The sequence below is a fragment of the Aotus nancymaae genome, unplaced genomic scaffold (genome assembly GCF_030222135.1).
Source record: "Aotus nancymaae isolate 86718 unplaced genomic scaffold, 86718_ANA_hifiasm-v0.15.2.pri h1tg000036l, whole genome shotgun sequence".
In the NCBI taxonomy this organism is placed as follows: Eukaryota; Metazoa; Chordata; class Mammalia; order Primates; family Aotidae; genus Aotus; species Aotus nancymaae.
Genome location: NW_026988450.1, coordinates 21,479,267 through 21,504,480, shown reverse-complemented (window position 1 = coordinate 21,504,480; position 25,214 = coordinate 21,479,267). Strand labels below are relative to the sequence as shown.

At 37.3% G+C, this 25,214-nt stretch overlaps 1 protein-coding gene across 12 annotated transcripts in view; it reads left to right on the top strand.

Moving 5' to 3' along the window:
• Positions 1–25,214, top strand: part of EYA1 (EYA transcriptional coactivator and phosphatase 1) — a 343,456-nt gene that overhangs the window by 285,196 nt on the left and 33,046 nt on the right. For all 12 annotated transcript variants that reach the window (XM_012463621.2, XM_012463624.2, XM_012463622.2 and 9 more), the window contains one exon: positions 14,256–14,345. In XM_012463621.2, the coding sequence (XP_012319044.1) occupies positions 14,256–14,345 (90 nt within the window). The remainder of the gene's footprint in view (positions 1–14,255; positions 14,346–25,214) is intronic.

The window sequence follows — 25,214 nt, the reverse complement described above, 5'->3', positions numbered from 1 at the left end:
CTGTGGGACTTTCATGAGTGTTATGTGTTTCTTTTATGCATTTTGCCAGAATACTGTGCTTAAATGGTGCGGGGCCAGAAGAGAGCTCCAGGAATGGTAACTCACTGAACTGGTAAATGACAGCAAGAGAAGTTAGGACAGATTCCAGTGTGTTCACGGGTGACTCTTGGGGGGCTCTTTGGCATCTGTGTAATAAGGAGACATGAACCATGGTAGGTGGGCATCTCTAGTCTACTGTGCGGGAGAGGGAGGATTTACTGTGGAAAGCCCTCAGTGGTACCAAGAGGATGTGATAAGGCTCTGGCTTGGTTGGCCATAGACAGAGTTCAGGGTATAAAAGGTATGCTGTTATAGGGAGAAAGCTGCTGAATTTATAGGAAAAATGATGTGTGCTTACACAACACTATCAGTAAAATAGTGTCTGGCTGCTTTACATTTTTCTTTAAAACGCACTGTAAAATCCGCATTCCAATCCTTTCCTCAAGCACTCTGAATGGGGTCACTAAACAACTTTGTGACACAATTAGCTTCAGCTGTCCAGTCGATCAAATTAGATTTTACCTCTTCTCCCTTCCTCAATGTCTGTAAGCTACCTTCACAAACATGACTACAATGTAAAACATTTAACTCTCCAATGAGGTTAGGAGACTTGAGAATAAACACATACCCCCTTCAAAACAGTTTTCACAGTGCTTATTTGCAAGATAGTTAAGATCAACTATCATGTACAAATACTAGAATTAGCAGCACAAATGTAACTATAATAGTTATCCACATAAATGGGCAACAAAATAAAACAAGCAGATAAACTTTAACCTAGTCACTAGAATAAAGCAAAATGCCATGTGAGAATATACCCCCTACCCCTCCTTCCTGGGGACCTGGAAAAATTCCTGGTGGTCTCTGTAGTAGGTAAGATCCCCTGCTAATACCACGTGGTCTCCATGTTAGGACTACCTAAAGTATAAGACTCCATCAAAAAAATTTGTGAGAATAGAAGTATCAGCTGGTATGCGGAACCTTAGCCTTCCAGCAGAGAGGAGTTTCGCTGTGGATAAATTATCATTAAAAACATCCATGAAATAATTCAGAAAATTGTACCACCAAATGGCACCCTTCTCAAGTTGCACACACAAAACCTTCAGGGTTGTATGGACTCCAGTACCCGGAGCACATTCCTGACTGCACCCGCCTCTCCTGCCTGAGTCACCATTTGTTTCCTGACCTGACACTAGATCCTAATGAGTCATTCAGAAAGTCATGCTTTTATGATTTATAGAATACATACACAGTAATGTAGTAGGTGCCTAGCCAAAATTTCTGCCTTCAGGGAGCTTATAAATTAATAGAGGAGGCTGTTGGTAGAGGATGAATGAATCTTCAGCAATAGTCTGTCATTAGGGTAAAACTATTCTAAACTAATGCCACTCTAAATCCTAAGGGTAAAACTGCAGAATCTCCAAAGAAATAACAATGCTAAGAAGGTAACAAGTCTCCCTGTATTATTCATGACAGGTATTGCCTAGTAGCTACATCATTTAACTAGTAAGAAATAGCCAATAATAGGATGTCAGATGATAACACTAGCATTGTGACTCACAAAAAAAGAAAAAAAAATCAGGATCCACAGGAGCCATACAACCAAAAAATAAATGCCAGAGGCCTTAAATGAAATGTTTCTAGGGTTACTGGTCTTCTTAAATTACACTGGGATTTCTCCTTTGCAGCTGATCAGCATTGCAATTCAACACCGCTATTCCTAAATGTATGAGATGATCTTGTGGCTTCAAAAATGTAGGAGTTCCTCAGGGTTCCTAGAAAAGAACATCCCATATGGTAAAAATGAGTAGAGTGAATAGAGGCCAAGGAACATCTGACATACATTCTTGTGTATATTCCAAATTCTCACTTATATCTGGGTACAGATTACCCAAGTAGGCCCTAGCACCTTCTTTTCAATAAAAGGTGATATGCTGAGGAACTTAGCCAGGCTTTTGCATTATGACTTTTAAAATGTTTTTGACATTTTAAAAGTATGACTTGCATGTGTTTTAAATTTTCAGGATAAATGTTGTTAATCCATAGCTCCACCACCAAAAACAGCCAATCTTGTCTTAGTGAATATATATATAATATAATATATATAATATATATAATATTCCATATGTATTATATATATATAATCCATATGTATTATATATAATATATATTATACTTAGTGAATATAATATATATTATACTTTTCATTATAGAAACTTGCAAACATAGAAAAGTAGATGGAATAGTATATAGAATGAAACTCAATGTAACCACTCCAGCTTATATTATATATATAATATATATTATATAACATATATATAATATATAATATATATTATATAACATATATATTATATAACATATATATTATATAACATATATATAATATATATTATATAACATATATAATATATATTATACTTAGTGAATATAATATATATATTATACTTTTCATTATAGAAACTTGCAAACATAGAAAAGTAGATGGAATAGTATATAGAATGAAACCCAGTGTAACCACTCCAGCTTTAACAAATATCAAGTCCTAGCCAATCTTGTTTTGTCTGTATCTTTATCATATCCCTCTGCTTCCTGCTTCTGTGCAAGGATGATTTTTCAAAACAAATCTCAGGTATCATATCATTTAACTTATGATATCTGAGATTTAATCATATATTTGAGTATGTATTTAGGAATTCATTAAAAGAATTGTTTAGAAATAATAAATGGTATTCAGTACCTTAGCCATCTTGTGAAATTAAAAATAATTTTGTAATATCATTAAATGTTTAGCAATAGTTATATTTAAATTTTTTTAATTTTTATTTTTAATTGTGATATACACATGACAAACTTTGCCTTCTTAACCATTTTAAGCGTTTATTACTAAGTATGTGATTCCTTTTGTTTCTGCTATTGTAAATGGAATAATTAAGTTATTTCCTGGCTTGGTTGTTGTTAGTATACAGAAATGCAGCTGAGTTTTGTGTGTTGTTTTTGTATCCTGCAACTGTACTGAATGTATTCATTAGTTCAAATGGACTCTCTGTGTGTGTGTGTGTGTCTGTATGTGTGTGTGTTATCTTTGGGGCTTTCTACATATGGAATTATGTCACTGTAAACAGAGGTCATTTTCCTTTTTGTTTTACAACTTTGATGCCTTTTATTTGTTAATCTTGCCGAACACTTCTGGCTAGAACTTCTAGGTTCTGTTACGTAGAAGTGGCAACAGCAGCCTCGTTGTCTTGTTCCTGATCTTAGAGGAAAACTTTCAGACATTTACCGTAGAGTATGATGGTAGCTGTGGGCTTTTCATATATGAGCTTTATTTTTTGGGGTAGTTTCCTTTTCTTTCTAGTATATAAAGTGTTTTTCTCTAGTGGTTTTGTTTATTTACTTTACAGTTTATCATATGTCTCCTAAATGTCTCATAATCTATAGAGTCTCACTCAATCCCCTTTTGTTAAACTTTGTGTAGTTCTGTTCAAGTAACCAGACTGTCCTATAGAGTTCCTGGGAGTCTGGGGGTTTTTTTGTTTTTTTTTTGACAGCAACCGTATTGTATTGTAAAACATGTTTCTTTGTCCTCTGTATTTCCTACAATCTGATAGCTAGATCTAGGAGCTTGCTTAGATTCAGCTTCCTTTTTTTTTTTGGTCAAGACTTCATAGATAGGGTATATCCCCCTCTTGAGCATCTAGTTGTGGTTTTTAAAACTTCAGTATTCCAGTTGGAGAAGCTCCTTCAGCAGTTCATTACAGAATGTTTTTATTATGCTGTATATTCTTTCTTCTTAGCTCTAAGGAGGTTGACTAAGAAGAAGAAAACTCAAGAGTTTGGGAGTTTTATAAACGATAAGATCCTTAATTGAGCTGAATCAAATATATGTAGACTTGCTGTCAGAAAAAAAAAAAAAAAAAGACTGACAGTTCCTGTTGCAAATAATTAGCTCAGAGTTATTTTTGTTAAGGCAAAGTTTTGAGATGAAACTAAACCACTTGCTGAATTTTGATATTTTCTCAAGTATCTCCTCTTCTTGAATAGCTCTACAATATTATTGCAGATTTTTGATTAAGCCTTCCTGGTTACCTTTAGTGGACAGAGTAGGTGTCCTGAGTGCTTCATGCTAAGTCACCCTGTGGCTGGTGCCACATTCCTTTGTTATCTTTTCAATAGTGTGGTGAAGTTCAATTTACTAGCCATAGTTTAAAGTCAGAGAACTAGCTGATACCATCAGTGAACTAACATGATAGTCTATAGGTATGCCTGGTGGCTAACTTTAAACCGAGATTTTAGCTGTCCTACTTGAGACTTAAGTCTCCTTAGATATTTGCTCTACAGGTAGTTTCTTTGTAAGTCTTAGTGTAAGAATAAATATTTATCAGAGATTTATATACAATCTAACATGTTAATCTTGACTGGGAAGTATTTACATTACAGAAATAATGCTTTTTACATTACAGAAATAATGCTATACTCACATCAGAGAGCCAAGGAATCGACTACCTTTCCCCTATAATCAGTTTGATGATACAACCAAAGTTTCTGTCTATTGGAAAAGGATCTTTTTTATTTTTTAAATAATCCCCCGAAATTTTAAACTCTTCATCTTCTTCCTGAAGTGGGCACAGTCCGAATCACATGCACTTCAGTCTGAGCGGACAGAATACCAGATGCTTGATACAGATACTCCACAACCGATACTAGAAGACTCTACTTCTCTTTATTATTATGGTAGCTGATATTTTATATTAATTTGATATTCTTAAAGTGCTTTCATAAATTTATCCTATGACTCGACCACAAACAAAACCTTTCTAAAATATTATGTCATTCCTGAAATGCTAGAGTATGATATCATTTTACGATCACTGAAAATTTTCAGGGACTTTGTATTGAAGGCACTAAATTTGGACTGTACTTCAGTAATTCTTGTTTATAACCATGTATTACCGGCATAGAGTTGTTGATAAACTTGGTCAGGGTCAAGATTTTGGCAAGACCTATTCCTGCCAGTCATTTGTTAATTGATTGGGCTTGGGCTAAGCTTAAGTACGTGTTCACAAAGTCTCACCATTTAATAATTAAATGGTATAAGCAGAAAGGTATATGTGACTAACTTAAAGTAATCACATGATATGGCTATGCAACTAATTGATTTTTTTGAAGGACACTTCTAGGTTTCAGTGGAACCAGTGCATTGCTGAGATCCCATCTGAATGATGCTACCTTCCCCTTAGTTCCTAGATCTTCAGAGTATAGGACACCTTTTGTCATCTTCCTAGAGTTGGGTCATCTTTCCTGGTGATAAGAACCATCTCTATACCATCTGAAAGATGTCTTGGTTGACATCTTTTAGAAGAACCAGTGATAGCCCCTTCTGAAAGTGGTCATGTTGCATGAGTGGTCATGTTTCATCCTCTAGTTTAACTTCCACCCAAATTAGCTTTACTGATGATGAAGCTCTTAAAAATATGGTCACCTAGGCCGGGAGCAGTGGCTCATGCCTGTAATCCCAGTGCTTTGGGAGGCTGAAGTGGGTGAATCTTGAGGGAAGGAGTTCAAGACCAGCCTGGACAAGATGGTGAAACCCTGTCGCTACTAAAAAAATAAATACAAAACTAGCTGGGCATGGTGGCGGATGCCTGTAATCCCAGCTACTTGGGAGGCTGAGGCAGAGAATTGCTTGAACCTGGAAGGCAGACATTGTAGTGAGCTGAGATCACACCACTGTACTCCTGCCTGGGTGATAGAAGGAGATTCTGTCTCAAAAAAAAATAAAATGCTCACCTCAAAAATAATTGGTATGAGGAATTGTATGAAAATTCTATCGAAAGTGCCTTGCCATAATAACTACAGTGAAAGTCTAGTTTGAATGTATGACTACTTAAAGGCAGTGCTGCAGAGATTGAGTACATTAGTTCATTTTGCATTGTTGTAAAGGAATACCTTTACTTTTTAGTAGGCACAATATATATAGCACTTCAGAAATTTGAATTTACCAAGATTCTCACATACGCCAGATGAAGGCATTGATGGAAGCAAATGACTTAGCCCTGCAGAAGCAACAATACCTTCATCTGATATGTGTGAGAATCTTGGTAAATTCAAATTTCTGAAGTGGTATGTCTTGTGCCTACTAAAAAGTGCATTTTTAATGACACTTGAAGTTTATCACATGCCCTAGCTCATCTATGAAGCAATATCCTAGTCCACTGCTACCTAGTACCCACGTGCATTTATAAATATCCCTTTCTTTTATTTACTTCAACCCCAATTACAGATTTTCAGCATTTGAATTCAAAGCTGACAGACATTAATCTCTCTAGAGACTGTATTTGATAACATTTCAGTATTTCTATGCACCGCTTTTGTCCAGTATTTTTTTCCTTTTTAACATTTTAATCATATGAAGATCTAGTGTGATAGCTGTGATTAGGCTAAAAAAAAAAACCAATAAACAGTTCAAAGAATGACAATGGACCAGAGTTGATGCTGGTGATTTGGGTATATGATAATGATAATTTTCGTCTCTGTGAACAGTTCTGTGTTGTAGAAACAAGAGAAAAAGGTCTTGAGGCAATGGGATAAAGACCACTTGACAGGGGATGAAGGCAAAACAATTGTTTTAGTCCTGGTTCTACAGACACTCAGCCGAATTCATCATTATTTACTTTTTCTACTTAATGTTACTTTGAATTAGTAGAATAATTTGTCTTTGATATGCTGAAAACAGCCATGGGTAGCCTAAGACGGCAACAAGTTCCTTTACTTCGTGACTTTAAGCAGACATTTGCAATTTAATATCATATCCAAATAATGTAGGAACAGGGTTAGATTTCATTCCTGTGTGTAGGTGTGGGGTTAGGTGTTGTATATTGAGTTTTGTTTGGTAGAAGAACAACTCTAGAAGGTTTCCACTAGAAGAATTTCCGGTACATAAGAACTAGAGTAAATGTACAATTTATTTAACAAGAAAAATAAAACAGTTGAGTGTATTTTTTTCCTTTTAAGCCTCCTCACTGTTTTGTTCAATTTTTACTAGAGAAGTAAATTTCAGGGCACATAAGAACATATTTTGCAAAATGGTGTAATACATACCACTACCAAGTTTACAAAATAAATGTTATGTTGACCTTATGCTAATATTATACACTTCATTAAATTAAAAAGTAAGGCTTTCTATGCAGCTATTCTAAGAATGGGCTCTTCTTTAATCAGGTAAATAGCATTTACTAGTGAACATGTTTAATGTTTAATACTATATTATGTAGATAAAATGAGATTTCCATTTTTTTCCCTAGGCTAGGTAATTAGGAAGTTTTTTTCCACTGATAACACAACTAATGAAAGGTAAAATTTAATACTTTCTGCTTTTCTTTACTGGAATTATTTGAAATACTCTCTATTTATTGTTTTTCATTCATTTATTCCTCCACCAAATTTTGGGAAAGCGTTCATGACATGCCTTGTGTTGGGTACCAAGGATATAGAGATAAGGATATAAGGATAGGAAAAAACAAGGAATAGTAGCCTAAAAGCTTAAAATGTTGTTTAAAGTCTGTGAAGAGAGAGAAAAGTCTAATTGAACAAAACATTCTACACGAAGTAGAAACAAAGCTCCCATTATGTTTTTTCAGAGGATCGATATCCTCCTTTTGATTCTGCAAATAGCAGTTTTATTCTAAAACTAAAAAGAAAGAAAACCATAATAACTCTAAATCTAACAAAAGGGAGGAGGAAGATACAGGGATGCCGAGACAAGAACACAGAGCTGTGGTACCCAGCAACGGCAGAGCCTAGCCAGCAAGAATCAGGGAGGTGGAGATGCGGAAGTGGGAAAGGCACCCTGAGGGGAGCACTGACTGCAGGAATGGAGATGTGAGTGTACAGGCTCCACCCGAGACCACGGTGTATGTGGTCTCAGGATCTGTGTGGACAGATCCTTTGCCCCAGTTTAAGCCTCTGCCTAGTTGTCTCTTGAGGAAAGGATTTCATGATCAAGACAACAGTTTGAAAAATCAGAAACAGGTCACGTTGGATATGTAAGCAAAAGTTAGACATGTATGGGTCTTTTGCACTTGTTAAAGTGCTTGGATGTTTCTTAAAAGAGATGAGAGGCTGAAATGAGGGTAGTGACAACCTGGAAATAGATCTCAGTGAAGGAGACCGTACCAAATATTCACAAAAGACACAAGGCCAAGGGGAAAAAAACAAGAAAGCATCAGCAATGGCGATGACAGTAGGGAGGCTGGACTTCCTGGTCCAAGTGGCGGGATGTTGTAATTGATTCAATGTGGGGCTAAAAAGAGATGGCTAAGAGAATGCCAAGGTCTGGGTTGGTAGGATGCCATTCTTCTAAAGAATGAATACAGTAGGTTTCCAGAGGAAATGTGATGAATCCAACTTGCCACACATTGAGTTTCAGGTGCTTTATGGGACTTCTTTTTTGTTGTTGTTGTTAGGAATTTTTTTACATCTTTAATCCAGTTTCTTTAGTAGGTACAAGGTTATTCAAATTATCTACTTCATATTGGGTCGGTTATCAAAGTTTATGTTTTTCAATAAATCGGTCCATTTTCTCTAAGTTGTCACATACATATGAGTGTAGTTGTATCCCTTATTATCTTTCAGTGTCTGCAGGGTCTGTAGTGGTGTCCACTGCTTTATTCTTTTTCACCCTTATTCCTGCATACTGACATTGCTTTTATCGGACTTCTAAGTAGAAATAAGTGATAGGTAATTGATATATGAGCCTCCAGCTGAGATCTAAGATCTGATAGAGGGGAGTGGGTGGTGGAGTCCACAAGGTGATGTGAATAGAATGAGGGATGGAAGGATAAGAATAAAGTCCTAGGAACCAAAGTGTCATTGATATGTTTGGCTGTGTCCCCACCCAAATCTCATCTTGAATTGTAGCTCCCATAATTCCCATGTGTCATGGTAGGGACCCAGTGAGAAATAATTGAATCATGGGGGTGGTTACCTCCATGCTATTCTCACGATAGTTCTCATGACATCTGATGGTGTTGCAAGGAACTTTTCTCTGCATTTGCTCTGCACTTCTCCTTGCTGCTGCCATGTGAACAAGGATGTGTTTTGTTCCCCTTCTGCCATGATTGTAGGTTTCCTGAGGCCTCCCAGCTTTGCTGAACTGTGAGTCAGTTAAACCTCTTTTCTTTGTAAATTACCCAGTCTTGGGTATGTCTTTGTTAGCAGCATGAGAATGAACTAATACAGTCATTTAACAGGCAGATGATGTATACATAGATTCTAGGAAGATGCCCATAAAAGAACGCTATCATAGAGGATAAATGTCAAGAAGAGAGTAAACAGCAGTGGCATATGCCACAGAATGGCCACACTTTGAAAAGAATTAGAACATTTGGCAATGAGATTCACTTAAAATGAGATGTTACTTTGAAATGGAGGCAAAGCTCTAAATAATTTTTTGAAAGTGGTATAACAAAAACTGGTGTTTTAGAAGAAGCCCTTTTATAAGTGCAGCTCTGGAATTTGTTATTACAAGAAAATTATTATAAAAACAAGTAAAAGTAAACCAAAGACATGGTGATTTTAACATCTCAGTTTTGGTCTCAGAACGTGTTTTTTCCTTATTCTAAACATTCCAAAATGAGCCATCAAGCCACGAGTAACTTTTGAACTGTTCAATGTTAGCTTTTGTCACATTTGACTTGTACTTGTATGAGACATGTTTAGAAATTTTTTTTTTTTTTTTTTTTTTTTTTTTTTTTTTTTTTTTTTTTTTTTTTTTTTTTTTTTTTTTGAGACGGAGTCTCGCTCTTGTTACCCAGGCTGGAGTGCAATGGCGCGATCTCGGCTCACCGCAACCTCCGCCTCCTGGGTTCAGGCAATTCTCCTGCCTCAGCCTCCTGAGTAGCTGGGATTACAGGCACGCGCCACCGTGCCCAGCTAATTTTTTTGTATTAATAGAGACGGGGTTTCACAATGTTGACCAGGATGGTCTCGATCTCTCGACCTCGTGATCCACCCGCCTCGGCCTCCCAAAGTGCTGGGATTACAGGCTTGAGCCACCGCGCCCGGCCTAGAAATTTTAACAATGTGAATGTATTAGCTATTATAATAGGAAAATAAAATCTAACCTTTATATGAGATCTCCAGTTGCTAGAATATGTAGGTAAATCCATGAGCAGAATTATCTATCTGTCCTTCTGCTAGTTTTCCCTTAGGTGAAACACTTAGGATGAGATGGCTTTCCACTCTGCTTGCTGGGTCATCACACACAAATCACAATCCTCTAGGAACTTGGGGCTCCTGTTTCTAAAATCAAAGAGTAGGTGTTTTCTAGAGCTCTGCCTTTCAAACTGTAGATTGGGACAGGGCTGTGAAATGGTCAGTGTCAGTATATCCAAACGTACATTTCAGCTGAGTGTGTGTGCATGTGAGAGAGATTCTTAGATTCCAGTGTTAAATGTGTTTTTTACCATGCATTGTGGTTCAAAGATGTCTGAAAAACACTGCTCTCAATTAGAACCCCCTTCCTATTCTACAGTTATCTCATTCCCGTTAACTGCCAGACTGTTCTTTTGGTGTAGTAGATGTTTCAAAACAATACCGTGGAGTGGCAGGTATAAAATGGTTGAAGAATAACAGCTGATAACAAAAGAGAAAAACATTAAGAGGTAAATAAGACCAACATCTGTGTTGTGTTTTACCACTAGACTGAACAAGCCTTTAAAATTTATTAGTATTCTGACTAGCAAGTCATTACGGTAATTTATGAAGAAAAGCTAAAGTATGCTATATATTAACAAACAATAGAGTAATTTTTTCAGTGGTCATATAAATAAGCAACCGTATCAAGGAGAGAGAATACTTTTTCAAAAGTAACAATTCTGTGGCACATAAATTTTAGAATTGGCAATTAAATAAATGTGGTGAGGCTTCATCCTTGCCACATAAAAAGATTCATTGACATGATTATGAGACAAGTCAGGGTATTTTTATTGGCTTGATCTAGAGGGAATAAACACCTTAGTCAGGTGTTTTGTTTTAGACGCATCTGTTTGAGCTTCCCCTACAGGTTAATTCTGCTGTAGGGTTTATTTGAACATTTGCTTTTTCCAGCATGCTTAAATTCCTGGTGAGTGAAAAATTTCTTATAAATACAAGAGTAAATGAGTTAGTTTTTCTTTACAGTAATTTGTAAACTGTTTTTAATTCTTCTAAAACCTATGAAACTTCATAGATGTCAGGTGTATTAAAAAGGGACAATTTAAGAACGCTAAGGAGTATGAATCATCACACACAAAATTTGAGAGAATTGTTTTCCTTTGTCCCCCCTCAGCGAAGCTTTTTGACACACAGTTAGACTCTGTATCTTTATTTCTTCTCTGCCTTCTTACCAACCTTGGGGTGTTTGCCTTTCCCCTTTGCCAATCTAACCCCTTATGTTTGGCAATACTATGCCCTCTGCCTCCTTTCCTCTCTCAGTCAGCTGGCAGAAAAGGCACAGGCAGGAGAGGAACTGAGGTGAGTGAATTACACCATCCTGCCATATTTCACATACTATATTAGTCCTCTACTGCTGCTGGAAGGTAGAACTTGGGCCATGCCACAGAGGTGGGGGCAGTGCTAAGGGGATGGGAGGTGATGGAGGGATGTGGGTGGTGCTGGGAGTGGGAGGGGCTGGAGGGAGTGGTCAGTCCTAGAAGGTGGATGGGCTGGAGGAATGTGAGCTGTGCCAAGAGGTTGGGAGTTGCTGGAGGGGTGTGGGAGGTGCTGGGGGGTGTGGGAGGTGCTGGGATTGTGGGAGGTGCTGGAAAGGTGTGGGAGGTGCTGGAGGGGTGTAGGAGGTGCTGGAGGATATAGGAGGTGCTGGAGGGGTGTGGGAGGTGCTGGAGGGACGTGGGAAGTTCTGGAGGGACGTGGGAGGTGCTGGAGGGACATGGGAGGTGCTGGAGGGGTGTGGGAGGTGCTGGAGGGGTGTGGGAGGTGCTGGAGGATATAGGAGGTGCTGGAGGGGTGTGGGAGGTGCTGGAGGGACGTGGGAAGTTCTGGAGGGACGTGGGAGGTGCTGGAGGGACGTGGGAGGTGCTGGAGGGGTGTGAGAGGTGCTGGAGGATATAGGAGGTTCTGGAGGGGTGTGGGAGGTGCTGGAGGGGTGTGGGAAGTGCTGGAGGGACGTGGGAGGTGCTGGAGGGACGCGGGAGGTGCTGGAGGGGTGTAGGAGGTGCTAGAGGGACGTCGGGGGTGCTGGAGGATGTGGGAGGTGCTGGAGGGGTGTGGGAGGTGCTGGAGGATGTGGGAGGTGCTGGAGGGACGTGGGAGGTGCTGGAGGGATGTGGGACATGCTAGGGTTGGGCGGTGCTGGAAGAATAGTGGGATTGGGTTGGGTTGGCCTTGGGGCTACAGCCGATGGGCCCCTGCTAGGTGCCCAGTAAGGCTCTGCTCCTATCCTCCACCCTTTCCAGCCCCTGCTCTCTCCTAAGTATACAAACATGTATGATTCTGACAAATGAAGGACAAGATGTTTTTTATTAGCCTGTGTGAGAATACTGTGTGTGCCATCTTGCTGTCGGATTTAGTAGGTGAACAAACCAGGCTCCATGAGATGAGGATACCTAAGTGGGAAAGCAAAGGCAGGGTCTGTCCTGCAGTCTAGGTGTCCTCTCCCACCACTTCTTGCCACTTCCCAAAGTGCGTGAGAGGAGGGGACTCCTGGTGGAAACTCACAGGCATGACTGACGTTAAAGAGTAGGGGTAACACACAGGCAAGTCTCGGTATTGGAGGTGAAGTTAGTGTGTTCAGAAGACAAGGTAGATAGTGTACAAAGTTGATGTTGGGCAGTATTCAATCGTAAGAGTCTTTTCTTTGGATTGTATGTTCTTGACTTAAGGCTCAAAGGCACACCTGCTCAATAGGGCCTACCTGACGGCAGTTTCTCTACTTACAATCTCCCTGGTTACATGATGATGCAAGTAGATTCCGTACTTATTCCAAAGGTTTGCTGTGACGATAAAATAGTATATCAGAAATTACTGTTTCGTATCATTAATAGAATGCCAGTAAACCCTTCAAAAACTCATTTTATAGCTTGTATACTTCCTGGAAGTGTTTTCCTTCTTCACTTAGTATACAGGATCCATGAACCATGTTGCTTCTTGGATTTGATACACAGTAAATACAGGATAAAAACTGTAAATACCTGCGTATCCCCCAAGTTTATTTCAGTGCAAGTAGATGTCATCAGGATCTGGCTTGTAGGGAGAGGCTAGTGTCCAACACTCAAAGCTTTAGGTAGAAGCCACTGTGACAGAGGAATGTAGCACTGCCCTCTGAGTGTGGCACAGGCTGTTTGATGCCCAATGTCATGTGAATCTCAAGATCAGCTCCCTGAGCTGGACGGTGCCTGGTGGTCAAAGTGGCCATCACTTCCTCCTTCCAGTATACTTAAAATTGACAGGTTGAATAAATATAAATAATGATAGAGAATTATCATCTAGAGTAAAATTACTATGTATTACTTATACTGCAGAACTGTCCAATCTTTTGGCTTCCCTGGGCCACATTGGAAGAAGAAGAATTGTTTGGAGCCACACATAAAATGCAGTAACACTAATAATAGCTGATGAGCTGTAAAATAATCACAAAAAAATCATTTAAAACATAATGTTTCAAGAAAAGTTTATGAATTTGTGTTGGGCTGCATTCAAAGCTGTACTGGGCTTCATGAGGCCTGTGGGTTGCAGGCTGGGCAAGCTTGCTGTAGGGTATCTATTTTCTGATATTTGTGGCCGTGCACTTAGATGCTCTTAATGGATTGTGGCATAATATAAGCAATGGCTTCTTGATTCGCTGATTTTTTTGGTCCTGAAATAGACATATAAAATTGAATTTCCTTTATTTTGTATGTCAAACTAACCCTAGATTTTATATTTTAAAATAGTAAGGAATGAGTTTTCTTCAATATGTAAAGCACCAACAATATCTGGGGCTCTTTTTATAAAGCAAGTCTCTGAAGTTTGCACACAGAACAAGTCTCTGAAGTTTGCACACAGAACAAGTCATGCACACTAAAATAAGCAGCTGTCACCCAAGTCTCTCCCTCTGCTTTCGGCCTCTCGCAATGCCTGCCCTCGGCCTGTCGCAATGCCTGCTCCCTCTCAGCGAGACAGTCTGTTTCATGTAACCTGAAGAATACGTGTTCTTGACCTGTCAAATTCTCTTTTAGGATCCACCCACTTCAGTTTCCCTTGGACTGAGAATGGAAGAAATGATTTTCAACTTGGCAGACACACACTTATTTTTTAATGACTTAGAAGTAAGTCCTCATTTTTAATACACATTTTTGCATGTCTGAAAATAGGTGATTGGTTTTAAAATAATGGGATATTATTTTTTAAATGTATAATTGGAATAGTGGGACAGAGGTTTATTGATTATATGGCAATGTGTTTTGCCTTCATGGGATTTCTGCTTTGCTTTACTTTGGCTGTTGATTTTCAAAGTTAGACCCCACATGACCAGTAGTAAAGATTAAAATCCGATATTAGAATCTTAAACTTTGTTAATTATCAGAAGCCACATATTTCTCAGTTATGTAATCACCGCTAAGATGTGTCCAATAGAATTCGTGATACTCGCATATGTTGTGTCAGACTGTTATTGTATTAGGTCCAGTGCTTTACTTTCTGGCTGATCCAATTGGTAGGAAGATGTTTTAGTCTGGCCTCTGCTGTTTGGGTTGCCAGGATTGCTTATGTCCCACTGCTGTTGATTTTAGCGGTCCATTATGATTTCAGGGCAGGCTCTTGTAAGATGGCTAGCTAAATTGTTACAGGCACTGACAAACACAATGGTCTTGGTTAGCAGCATTCTTTAGACTAGAGAATATTGTTTTTCATATCTCCATTATGAGAAAACATGACTATACGTACATTTCACTCTCTTCTCAATAGAGACTGTTGTTTGTTTAAATCCCGACGTTAAGCAAGCTTGTGGTAGGGCTGCCAACAGGCATTAATCATCAAGTTGTTGTTTTGTTAGATTTATAAATGTCTGTTATTTCAGACAGGAGAAGAATCTGAAAGATTCAAATAGAACTTTTACTGATCAAAGTTAATTGGCAGCAATTGGCCTTTAAATATTTCCTGATGTTTCCCTTTTCAAAATCAAGCAAAATGCACCTTATTTAATCGATGAGACAAAATCATTTGAAAAATGCCAGTGTGTGACAGAACTTAAATGCGGTTTCTTCAACATCTGTCCTGTATTTTGATTTCTTTTCATCTGCATTGAAACTACTCACAGACCAATTGGCAACTTCCAGTGAAATAAAGTTATTTAAATATGCTTTATTTTTCTATTCCTTAGTGAAAAATTTATTTTTACACTTAAGGATAAAATACAAAATTGTTTTGCATTTTAAAGTGCTTTCCTCAAGAAGAAATTACTTGTAAGGTATTACTGTTTTTTTAAGGTAGAAATATTCCCATTGAGTGACAAGTTTAGAATTGCCTTTAGAAACCTTAATTATCATACTTATTTTCAAAAGCTGTTTCTGATTTATAAGTGCATTTCACTTTGTGAGAGAGCAGCACAAAAAAATTCCACACACTAGTATATTAAAATGGCTTTCCTAAGTTTCCACTTGTTTCTAAAGATACAGAGTAGATTGATATTTTCGTCCTGGGTACAACCTTGTTATTCTTATTGATGTTAATGGGTATTAATAGCAAATATCAAGAAGAAATTTGCAATAATTTGCTATTGTTTTAAAACTCTATACCTTTTTAAAAATGCCAAGACTTGTTTATACAATGCCAAAATTAGGTGGTGAAAAGTGAGATGTTAGGCAGTCATAACTTGTTATGATATAGACCAGAAAACTTCCAAACTCAATTTCCATGTAGTATAACCATATTTTTGTTTATTGGCATTACTTACGCTGGTGTTTATAAAGACTGACATACTACTCAAACAAATATATTAAAAGTTCTAGGTTTTTAGGGTGTAGGAGTTGTATTTTTTCTGTAAACCCAAATTTTAAAAGAAAAAAAAAGAGCTGTCTATGAAGTTACTGAAATATCAGATTCTATTTTTGGCATGAGGACTGTTCATTACTAGAGGTAAAGTAGAAAAGAGAGTGAATGTATAATTCAACCAAACATATGAAACAATCGTGGAAAAATGTTTAAGCTTGTAGTCTTACAAAAGTTGATTTTATGTAGGGATATTAACAAAAGTATAAATGAAAGATTTATTTAGTCTGTCTTTGGAAATTGTTTACTTGCCCTGGATTTGCACAATATTTTAAAAAATATTTTTTACTTATTTCAATATTTTATTTTATTGTATTTTAGAGACAGGGTCTCGCTCTGTCATCTAGGCTGGAGTGCAGTGGCACCATCTCAGCTGACTGCAATCTCCGCCTCCCAGGTTCCAGCAATTCTCCTGCTTCAGCATCCCAAGTAGCTGGGATTACAGACATGCACCACCATGCCTGGCTAATTTTTGTACTTTTAGTAGAAATGGGGTTTCCTCATGTTGGCCAGGCTGGTCTCGAACTCTTGACCTCAGGTGATCTGCCTGCCTTGGCCACCCAAAGCGCTGGGATTACAGGTGTGAGCCACCGCGCCTAGGCCCATCTTTTATTTTATATTTTTGAAATTCAACAAACCTGGGACTGGTCATTGCAAATACGTTTTCTTCAAAATAAAAAGTATAATTATTTTCTGGCAAAAAAAAAGTGTATTGGCATGATGCTCTTAAGAACACCAGAATTATCTCATCAGGCAGAAGTGATGTGGTAATGCCTGATTTCACACTCTAATTAGCAATGTATAGTGGTAGGGGACATGAATATTTTAATATATTTAAGTTATATGTGTTTAGCTTTTTAAGGTCTATGGAACAAGTAATTTCAAGGAGCTTAACAGCCTCTTGGTTAGCTTGAAGTATGATGCCTGAACTGTAATGGTTGACTTTTGGTCTTATTTTCTTAAATCTTAACTTTTGCCTGCTATCTCTTGGTATAATTTAGTTAATTCACTCCTTGGCTTAATAAGACATTCTTACTAATGAAATACAGCCCCCATGTGAGGGACTTTCAGTAACATTTGTCATATTATCAAAGTACATGCTTAAAATGGTTATTAGGATACGATTTAGAACATTTAAATTATAATTTTTGAAGTACTTTAGAAACATCTTAATCGAACTCTAAGAACTAAGTTAATCTGTTTTAGTTTCATAAGTCTTGCTTGTCATCTCACTTAGTGACTTTTTAATTTTAAAAAAAAATCACAATTTATTTCAATTCTGTTGACACTCCAGGAAAAAAAAGGAGAAAAAAATGTATTTTGTACCATAAAAAAATGTTTGATATATGAAGGAACATGAGTGACAGGGAGACATAATTATCTTGGGAAATAATATTTTCCCCACCAGAGAAGCGTTTCGACTTTAGTTCCGTAGTGTACGTCTGGCTTTCCTATTTCTAAGTCTGACTAACGTCCTGCATATCATTTTACAAAAAAGTCTCCATGTGCAATACGATGACGCCTATATGGAAGTCATTTTTTATGAATGACAGTATGGAACTGGAGGTTTTTTCAACTTCTTTAGTAAAGTATGACTCTTTCTGACTGGTTGGAGAAAGAGTTCTTTCTGTTAGATTTCTATTGAAAGGCAAGCTTCAGAGTGAGGAAAGGCCTTCAGCGTACGATAATATTTCAGTTTAACCTGCCACTGGTCAGTTCTCCTGCTGAATTTTTCCACAGTTAGAAGAAAATATTTTTTGAAGATGGATGCAAGTCTAAATAAAAATAATGCTTTAAGTTTCTGTTGAATTTTCTTTTTCTGTCTGGGGTTAAGGAATATGATTTCACTGGCATTATGGTTGCCATCCTGACTGGTGTTGACATAGTGGCCTTTAAGAGTCAGCAGGAACCAGGTCTGGTCTCAGGTCACCCGTTATCCCTGAAGAGTAAGCGTTGAGAAGAGTGGGAACCCTCCTCTTGTGTCTGTGAGATGGTGGCACATGAGCTATTGCACCCTGTTAGTATCAAAGCTGTGCTAAACTCCCCTCTCCACTTTCAATGCATTGTTTAGTTGGAGCAGACCAGAGCATACTTTGTGTCAAGATTTACAATATGAATATTTCTGTTCTTTCTGGGTCTTCAATACGTAGACTTCTAGCCCAGATCTGATATTTGAACACCTACACTTGTAACCTCTTGTCTTCACCCTTTCTATTAAAAAAGCAAACAAAATGGCCTGGGGCAAAAAGTTGTGGTCCCACGAGGGTCTGAGTTTGATGAGTCAGGGGCCAAGGAGAGGAGCTTGTGGATGTTCTTTAGGTAATAGCATCACGTAAAAGGAGAAAGCTATAATGACTTCTCTTGTATAGCAAAGAAATTAGATTATCCCTTGGTTTAATTCAATCTTTAAAGTTGCAATAATATTTCCTTACTTTAAAACTTAGGTTATCATCTATAAATTATTTTAATATGTCTTATTTATAAGTATATTTTAGGTAGGAAAAAATTGTTTATTTAAAGTATCAGTTATGCCAATGTTAAGTAACTTCAATATCAAGTAAAGCACTTGGTACTGATATAGTCTTTGTGCTTCCAAAAAGCGTGAAATATTTAAACCAATTCAGAAGTCGATTTCTCAAATTGGAAAAATATAACTCACCTGGAAAGTCCTTTATTCTCTGTAAATAAAAAAGAAACTCTGATGCCCAGTGTTCAGCTTTTGTGTGGATGCTGGAGCTCTGGTTCTCTGCTGTCAAAGGGTCTCACAGGTGCTTGCGAGGAAGACGCTGTAGGTCTTTGCTGCTTCCAAACCCTTCCACAAGCCAAGAATAGCCATATGAAAAGGTGTGAGCATATGAATAATTACACTCTAAACCTAAGTGTCCCTGTATACACGTACACACATATATAATGCCACTTGACATTTTCAACTCTGTATACAAACTGGCATACTTGTTGATTTTCTCCTGATAAATTCAGCAAACATATAGGACTACATTTTTTAAATCCTGGTAACACCCCTTATAACACACAGAATGTTGCCTTATATATGTTGGCCATTAAATAAATGTCCTTTAGACTGAACTGTGTTGTCTTAGACTAGAATACCAATTTTTGTTTCCTTCTTCATAGAAGATAACAGAGTTGACTTTGCTTTCCTGTGTTTTCATGTAGGTTGCTTGGCCTTGTCCACTTCCTTAGTTGACAAGAGTAACATCAAAACCCTCATTTTAGGGTGAGGAGGACAAAGTAGGTTTTATAAGCAACAAATGATTATTAGTCATAATAAATGTGTATTGAGTTTAGCTGCATTGTAACTGATGGCCAAAAAGAAGCAATGCCTGTATTTTATACATTATTGTTACTAATGAATAATTTATTATTATTTACAATTTATTATTAACAATAATAAGAAATAGCTCTTCTTATTTCTTCATTTCTTATAAGACTGTCCATTTTATCTGAAGTTAAAAATAGAAATATGAAAGTATATTTAAAGATCTCCTTAATTCTGATGTTCTTTGGAAAATTGTCTTAAAATGTACCTGTTTAACACAGTGAAAGATACCATATTGTAAATAAATTTATGCTGTGAATACCTTATTTTGCTGTTCTACTGATAGCAAACATTGTACTTAGCAGTAAAATAGTGGAAGCAAATTGTCATTACAAGTAAAAACAAGATAAGAATGCCCTCTATCAGCACTATTATTCAGCATATTCTAGGAATTTTGGATAGTACAATAAGCCACAAGCTTTAATTAATGAAATGAAAGAGATTCAAATCGTATTTGTAGAAAATTTGGTATGTAGAAGACTGAAGATAATCAACTCGAATATTCTTAGAATGTATAATATGCTTCAGAAAAATGAAAAAATACAGAATTAAATTAAAAAATCAAGTTGATTTGAAATTTTAATTAATAATTTAAAATAGCAGTAGTCACTAAAACAAAGACAAAAGAGTAGCATAAAAGGAAATTTAAGGGGAAACTATATAGGAATTATTTGTGAGGAATATATGAATAAAACTGTGACATCTAAGAGATATAAAGGAAGATTTGAATAAAGCAGATGTCTTTCTCATTTTTGTTACATGAAAAAATTGTTCTTAGTTCTATTTGAAAGGATCAATAGGCAAAAATACGCAGCAATTTTTGACAAAACATGGGAAATGACTGACTCAACTAAATATTAATTGTTTTATAATTCTACAATAGTGTGAAGATTTTTGCTGGCCTAATGTTGATATTGGACTAAGTATGGAAGAAGAAATAAATAGCTCAGACACAGACCCAAATTAAAGAACCATTTTGTATGTTTTGAATAAAACCAAGCAAATTAATAGTGAAGTAACAGATTATTCAACTTATATGCTAATATAAAGAGTTAAAATATGAAAGAATGAAACACAAGGAGAATAGGTAAATCAAAAGTATTAAATAAATCAAAATCTTTAGATGGCCATTTGGAAATAAGTATTGAGATCCTATAAAAGGTTAATATTATTTGTACCAATTATACATCTATGACTTTTTACTAATCAGAGATAAAGGCAAGAATTTACAATAAATATTTCTAACTTATGAAATCCATCATGTTTCATTTCTTCATCTGGTTGTTAGTTATACCCATGCATTTGGTTTATAGAAATCATTGAGCTGCAATATTTGTTTAATAAAAAGTTAATTTTTAAAAACTAATATTTGAGGAATATACACACATTGTTGACTCTCAATTCTATTAAAAAAATGTATACCCTATGTATAATATATTCACTACTAGTTTCTCAAGCACAGGGCCTGGCCCATAGAAGGACCCAGTAAATATTTATTGAATAAGTAATGGAAATATATGTTGACTGACTTATGGAAATATAAATTCTAGAAGTTTAACATTGATTGTTTATGTAATTGGGGGTTTTATTTATTTTTATTTATACTTTTCTGTATGTCCCAAATTCTACAAAGCATATACTTATTTCTTCTGTAGTCAGAGACAAACAAATACTATTTTTAAAAGCCACAGATAATATTAAAAGACAAAACTGAGCAAACTATAACCAATCAAAGAACTAAGATTATTGCAATTCATTAAGAAATATGTAAAGAAATTGCTTAACAGAAGAAATGAACAAAGACATGAACAGATAATTCACAAGAGAAAAACATTCAAATTATCAACCTACAGATGAAAAATGTTGGATTTCACATCTAGTAACCAGTCAGAAATGTCAAGTAAAACAGCCTCTTGCACATCAGATTGGCAAAGGTTTAAAATAAATAATATGATCCACAGTGCTGTAAGATGAAAACTTGTTGTACATTGCTGGTAAGGATATCAATTGGTACAAGTTTTCAGAAAAGCAGTTTCATAATATGTATTCAGAACTTTGATGTGCTGATCCTTTAACTCAAAATTCCACTTTTAGCATAAATTCTAAGAAAATAGTTACAGACAGATAATTAAAATAATAGCAATAAGCATATGTCAAACACTTGTCCTATATCTTTTACATACATTATTCCATTTAATAGCATGATATCTCTATTATAGTAACACTATTAATATCTCAGTTTTATGGAGAAGGCAAGTGAAGCTTAGGATAGATAAAACAAAGCTTATCTAAGGTCACACAACTGCAGAGCGGCAGATTCTAGCTCAGGTCTGACACTTGCCAGAGATCCCCTCAACCCCACAATATACCCACACCCCATGGTGTTTTCGCCACTACAATAGATAAATATTTTAAATATCCAATGACAGATTAAAAATGAAATAAATTACAATACATCCTCATAAAAATTATTTTAAGACAATTTATTGTATATAGGAAAGGTATTCATGGTCCATTTCAAGTTTTAAAAATTAGCTCTAAGATGCAGTCTAGACTATTTAACATGTCATATTCTTCAACATGTATGGCATATTTAAAAAGTGCAACATTTGGCCAGGAGGTAACATTTGTGAAGACGGGAGAAGCTGGGAGGGAAGCAGCTACAAGGATACAGCAGCAAATCATTCTGGGAGGAGAACAGTAGGAATGAGTTTTACTCCTCAGGAAGTGAAAGACGGCCATTGTGGCTGAGACAGAGTAACTAGGGAAGAGTGGCAGGGTCCAGATGATGAAGGGTCTTGTAGACCATGGTAAAGAATATTTTTTTTTTCCTAATTGTAATGGGAAGCCATTGGGGAGTTTTAAGCATGGACATTATAGAACATTGCTTACACTTTTAAAACATCAGTCTGGTTATTAAATGGAATGGGGGCAAGAGTGAAATCAGTAAGACCAATTAGAGACTGTCTCAGCCAGTCTAGGGGCACATTAGTTTGGGGCTGAGGATGTAGCAATCTGAAGGTGGTGATAAGTCACAGGACTTACAGTATGCTTTGGTGGAAATATGGGCAGAATTTGCTAATGGATCAGATGGAGGTGGGAAGGGAAAGCAGAATCAAGGATGAACCGTAGGTTTTGCCTTAAGCAACTGTAAAGGTGGTGACACTTCTGAAGAAGAGTGTTTGGGGGTGGCTGGGGAGGAGTTGGATTCAAGCATTCTGCATTGAATGTATTAGAGTGTATTAAGTATGAAATATATATTCAACATCCAAGTCAAGAGATGACATATAAGCAGGGAGACATAACAGGTTTGGATATCAGAGGAGAGAGGCACATTTGAAGGTATAGTTTTGGGAGTCCTGATGCCCTACAACTAGATTGCTTAGGGGAAGGAATGAAAAATTGAGAAGAAGGCCTAAGATTGATCATTTTGGTCCCAACAATTAGAATGGGGCCAAGAAGAACAGCTTTCAAGAGAGAATTGTATGGTAGAGAGAATTCCACAGGTAGGTGGAAAAGTCTGAGCTATCACAGAAACCTGGAGAATAGTGTTTCAGGAAGGAGAGAATGGCACACTCCTGTGTCAGTCAAATGTGGCCAGAGTAAAGTAAGATGAGGACACAGAAGTGACTGACTGTTAGACTAGGGGAGAATGTGGCTGTTAGTGACTCTGATAAGCACCATTTCAGTGAAGCAGAAGATGTCAGCCAGATGGGAATGGGTTGAGGAGAAGATGAGGACTGACAGTGAAGACAGAAGGATCACGAATTCCCACTGAGACAGGTGCAGAGAGATGGACTGTGGTGTGTGGAGGCATCATGGGATCAAGGGAAGGTGGTTTCATTTTTAAACAAAAGATATTTAGGCATGTTTGGAAATCAGTGGGAATGATTCCATAGGAAGGAAAATATATGTGGTCTGGCAAAAAGAATTAACTACAGGAGTGAAGTCCTTGGATAGCAAGACAGAATGAGATCCAGGTCACAGGGTACGTGGTGGGTCTTAGATAAGAAGGCAGGCAGAATCTGCAGGTACAGTGCAGGCTGGGAGGGGGGATTTGGTCATGATCAAAGGAGGTGGTTTTTACTATAAAAATATGTATTGCACTTTATTATAATATTCTGCCTACCTCTGTCTATCCCCCATTGGGAAACCCCTTGAGACCAGGAACCATGATTTGTCCATTTAAATCCTGAGCTCCTGACACTAGATTTGATGCATAGAAGGCTCTCATGTATTTTCTTTAATTGCTGTTTTCAAATTTTTCAAATAGTAGTCAATGAGGAGCACTACCTTTATTATTTTAAAAAGTTAACTTTTAAAAGTCAATGAAGATTAATCTCAATCTTAAAAACAATTAAAATACCCAAGATGTTAGACTTTCATATTACTTTAAGTCATATTTTCAAAACCCTTAGTTTCAAGGCACAATATACATGGAAGAGGTATGTCATAAAATAATATGCAGTATGGTTCCACTTTGGGGGTTTAAAAAACATAAAGATATGCATATCAAAAGAAAACAGAGGTTTTATATTTTTAAAATGATACAAAAATAATTTCAGCTATAAAATCTGATTTATCTCTAGATTGGATGAGAGAAGTTTTCTGTTTTTACTTTCTATAGTTAATATTTCTTATAATTAGGAAAATGCTAAATGTAATCATGGCTCTCTTACTCCAGCCTGACTCAAAGCACTGTGTTGTTGATGTGGTTTGTTAGCTTTAGCTTACAGTTCTAGAGATACCAGAGGTGGAACTCGTGAATTCATTCATTCATGAGGGCCCTCTTTTTGCCTCAATTTCCCATCTGTAAAACTGGATGAAGAGCTGCCTCATCGGGTCAGTGTGAGAATTGCATGAATAGATATCTGTTAAGTGCATGGAAGTAGCGCTGGCTCGCAGGAAGCGCTGAGGAAGTCTGTGCTGCTGTTATTGCTCCTCGAGTATCTTCTACATGAAAAATGGTGGGCCAAGCCTTGTAAGGCCGTAGAGGAAGAAGGGGGAGTGACTTAGGAAGGACTAGGGAATGAAGGGCATGAGACAATAAGTGGTTTGCTGCCAAAATTCTCCTGTAGATTCCGACAGAAATCACACCAGACACACAGACACACACACGAACACACACAAAAATCTGTCAGCAGTGAGTTTGCAAATGCCCCTACTCCAGGCAGGTCACAGAGTACTTGTCAGGCTCCATCCTTATTCATGGGATCCTCCCAGCTCCAGTTGCTTGCGGGGAGGTGTGCTGTTGGCAGTTAAGTAGCTACTGTATCTGGCTCCCGTCACAGTGTGCTGGCCTTCACAGAAAATGAGGATGCTGGCTTCACGTCAAAAAGTCATGTTTCTTTGGTTGTGCTGATAAATGTCCTTTTTCTTGCCATCTTCCTACCTCATGTTTTGAAGGGTGGCTCATGGAACTTGCTGGTGGTGTCGCAGCAGAGCCTTGCTGGGTATGAAGTCACTGCAGAGCAGAGCCTCCCCTTCTCAGGGCCTTGGGACTGACAGCTCAGGCTGCTGGGCCTCCTTGGTGAAGTAGGAGGCAGGGGCAGCAGGCCTTAGGGAAACTCTTCTCATGTCAGTACAAAAGCACGGACTCTTATTCTCCATCAACGCTGTGAATTCAAGCTTATTATCTGCAGTTTACATATACAGAAGATTAAAGGGAGGTGGTTGTTGCCCAAAGCCACTTGGTTAGATGATGGTAAAGCTGAGGTTGAAACTTGGATTTTCTTTTGCAAAATATCATTGCACAAAATCTTTCTAGCTGCGTCAGAGAACCTGGCTATTCCTTTCTAGCAAAGGAAAGGAA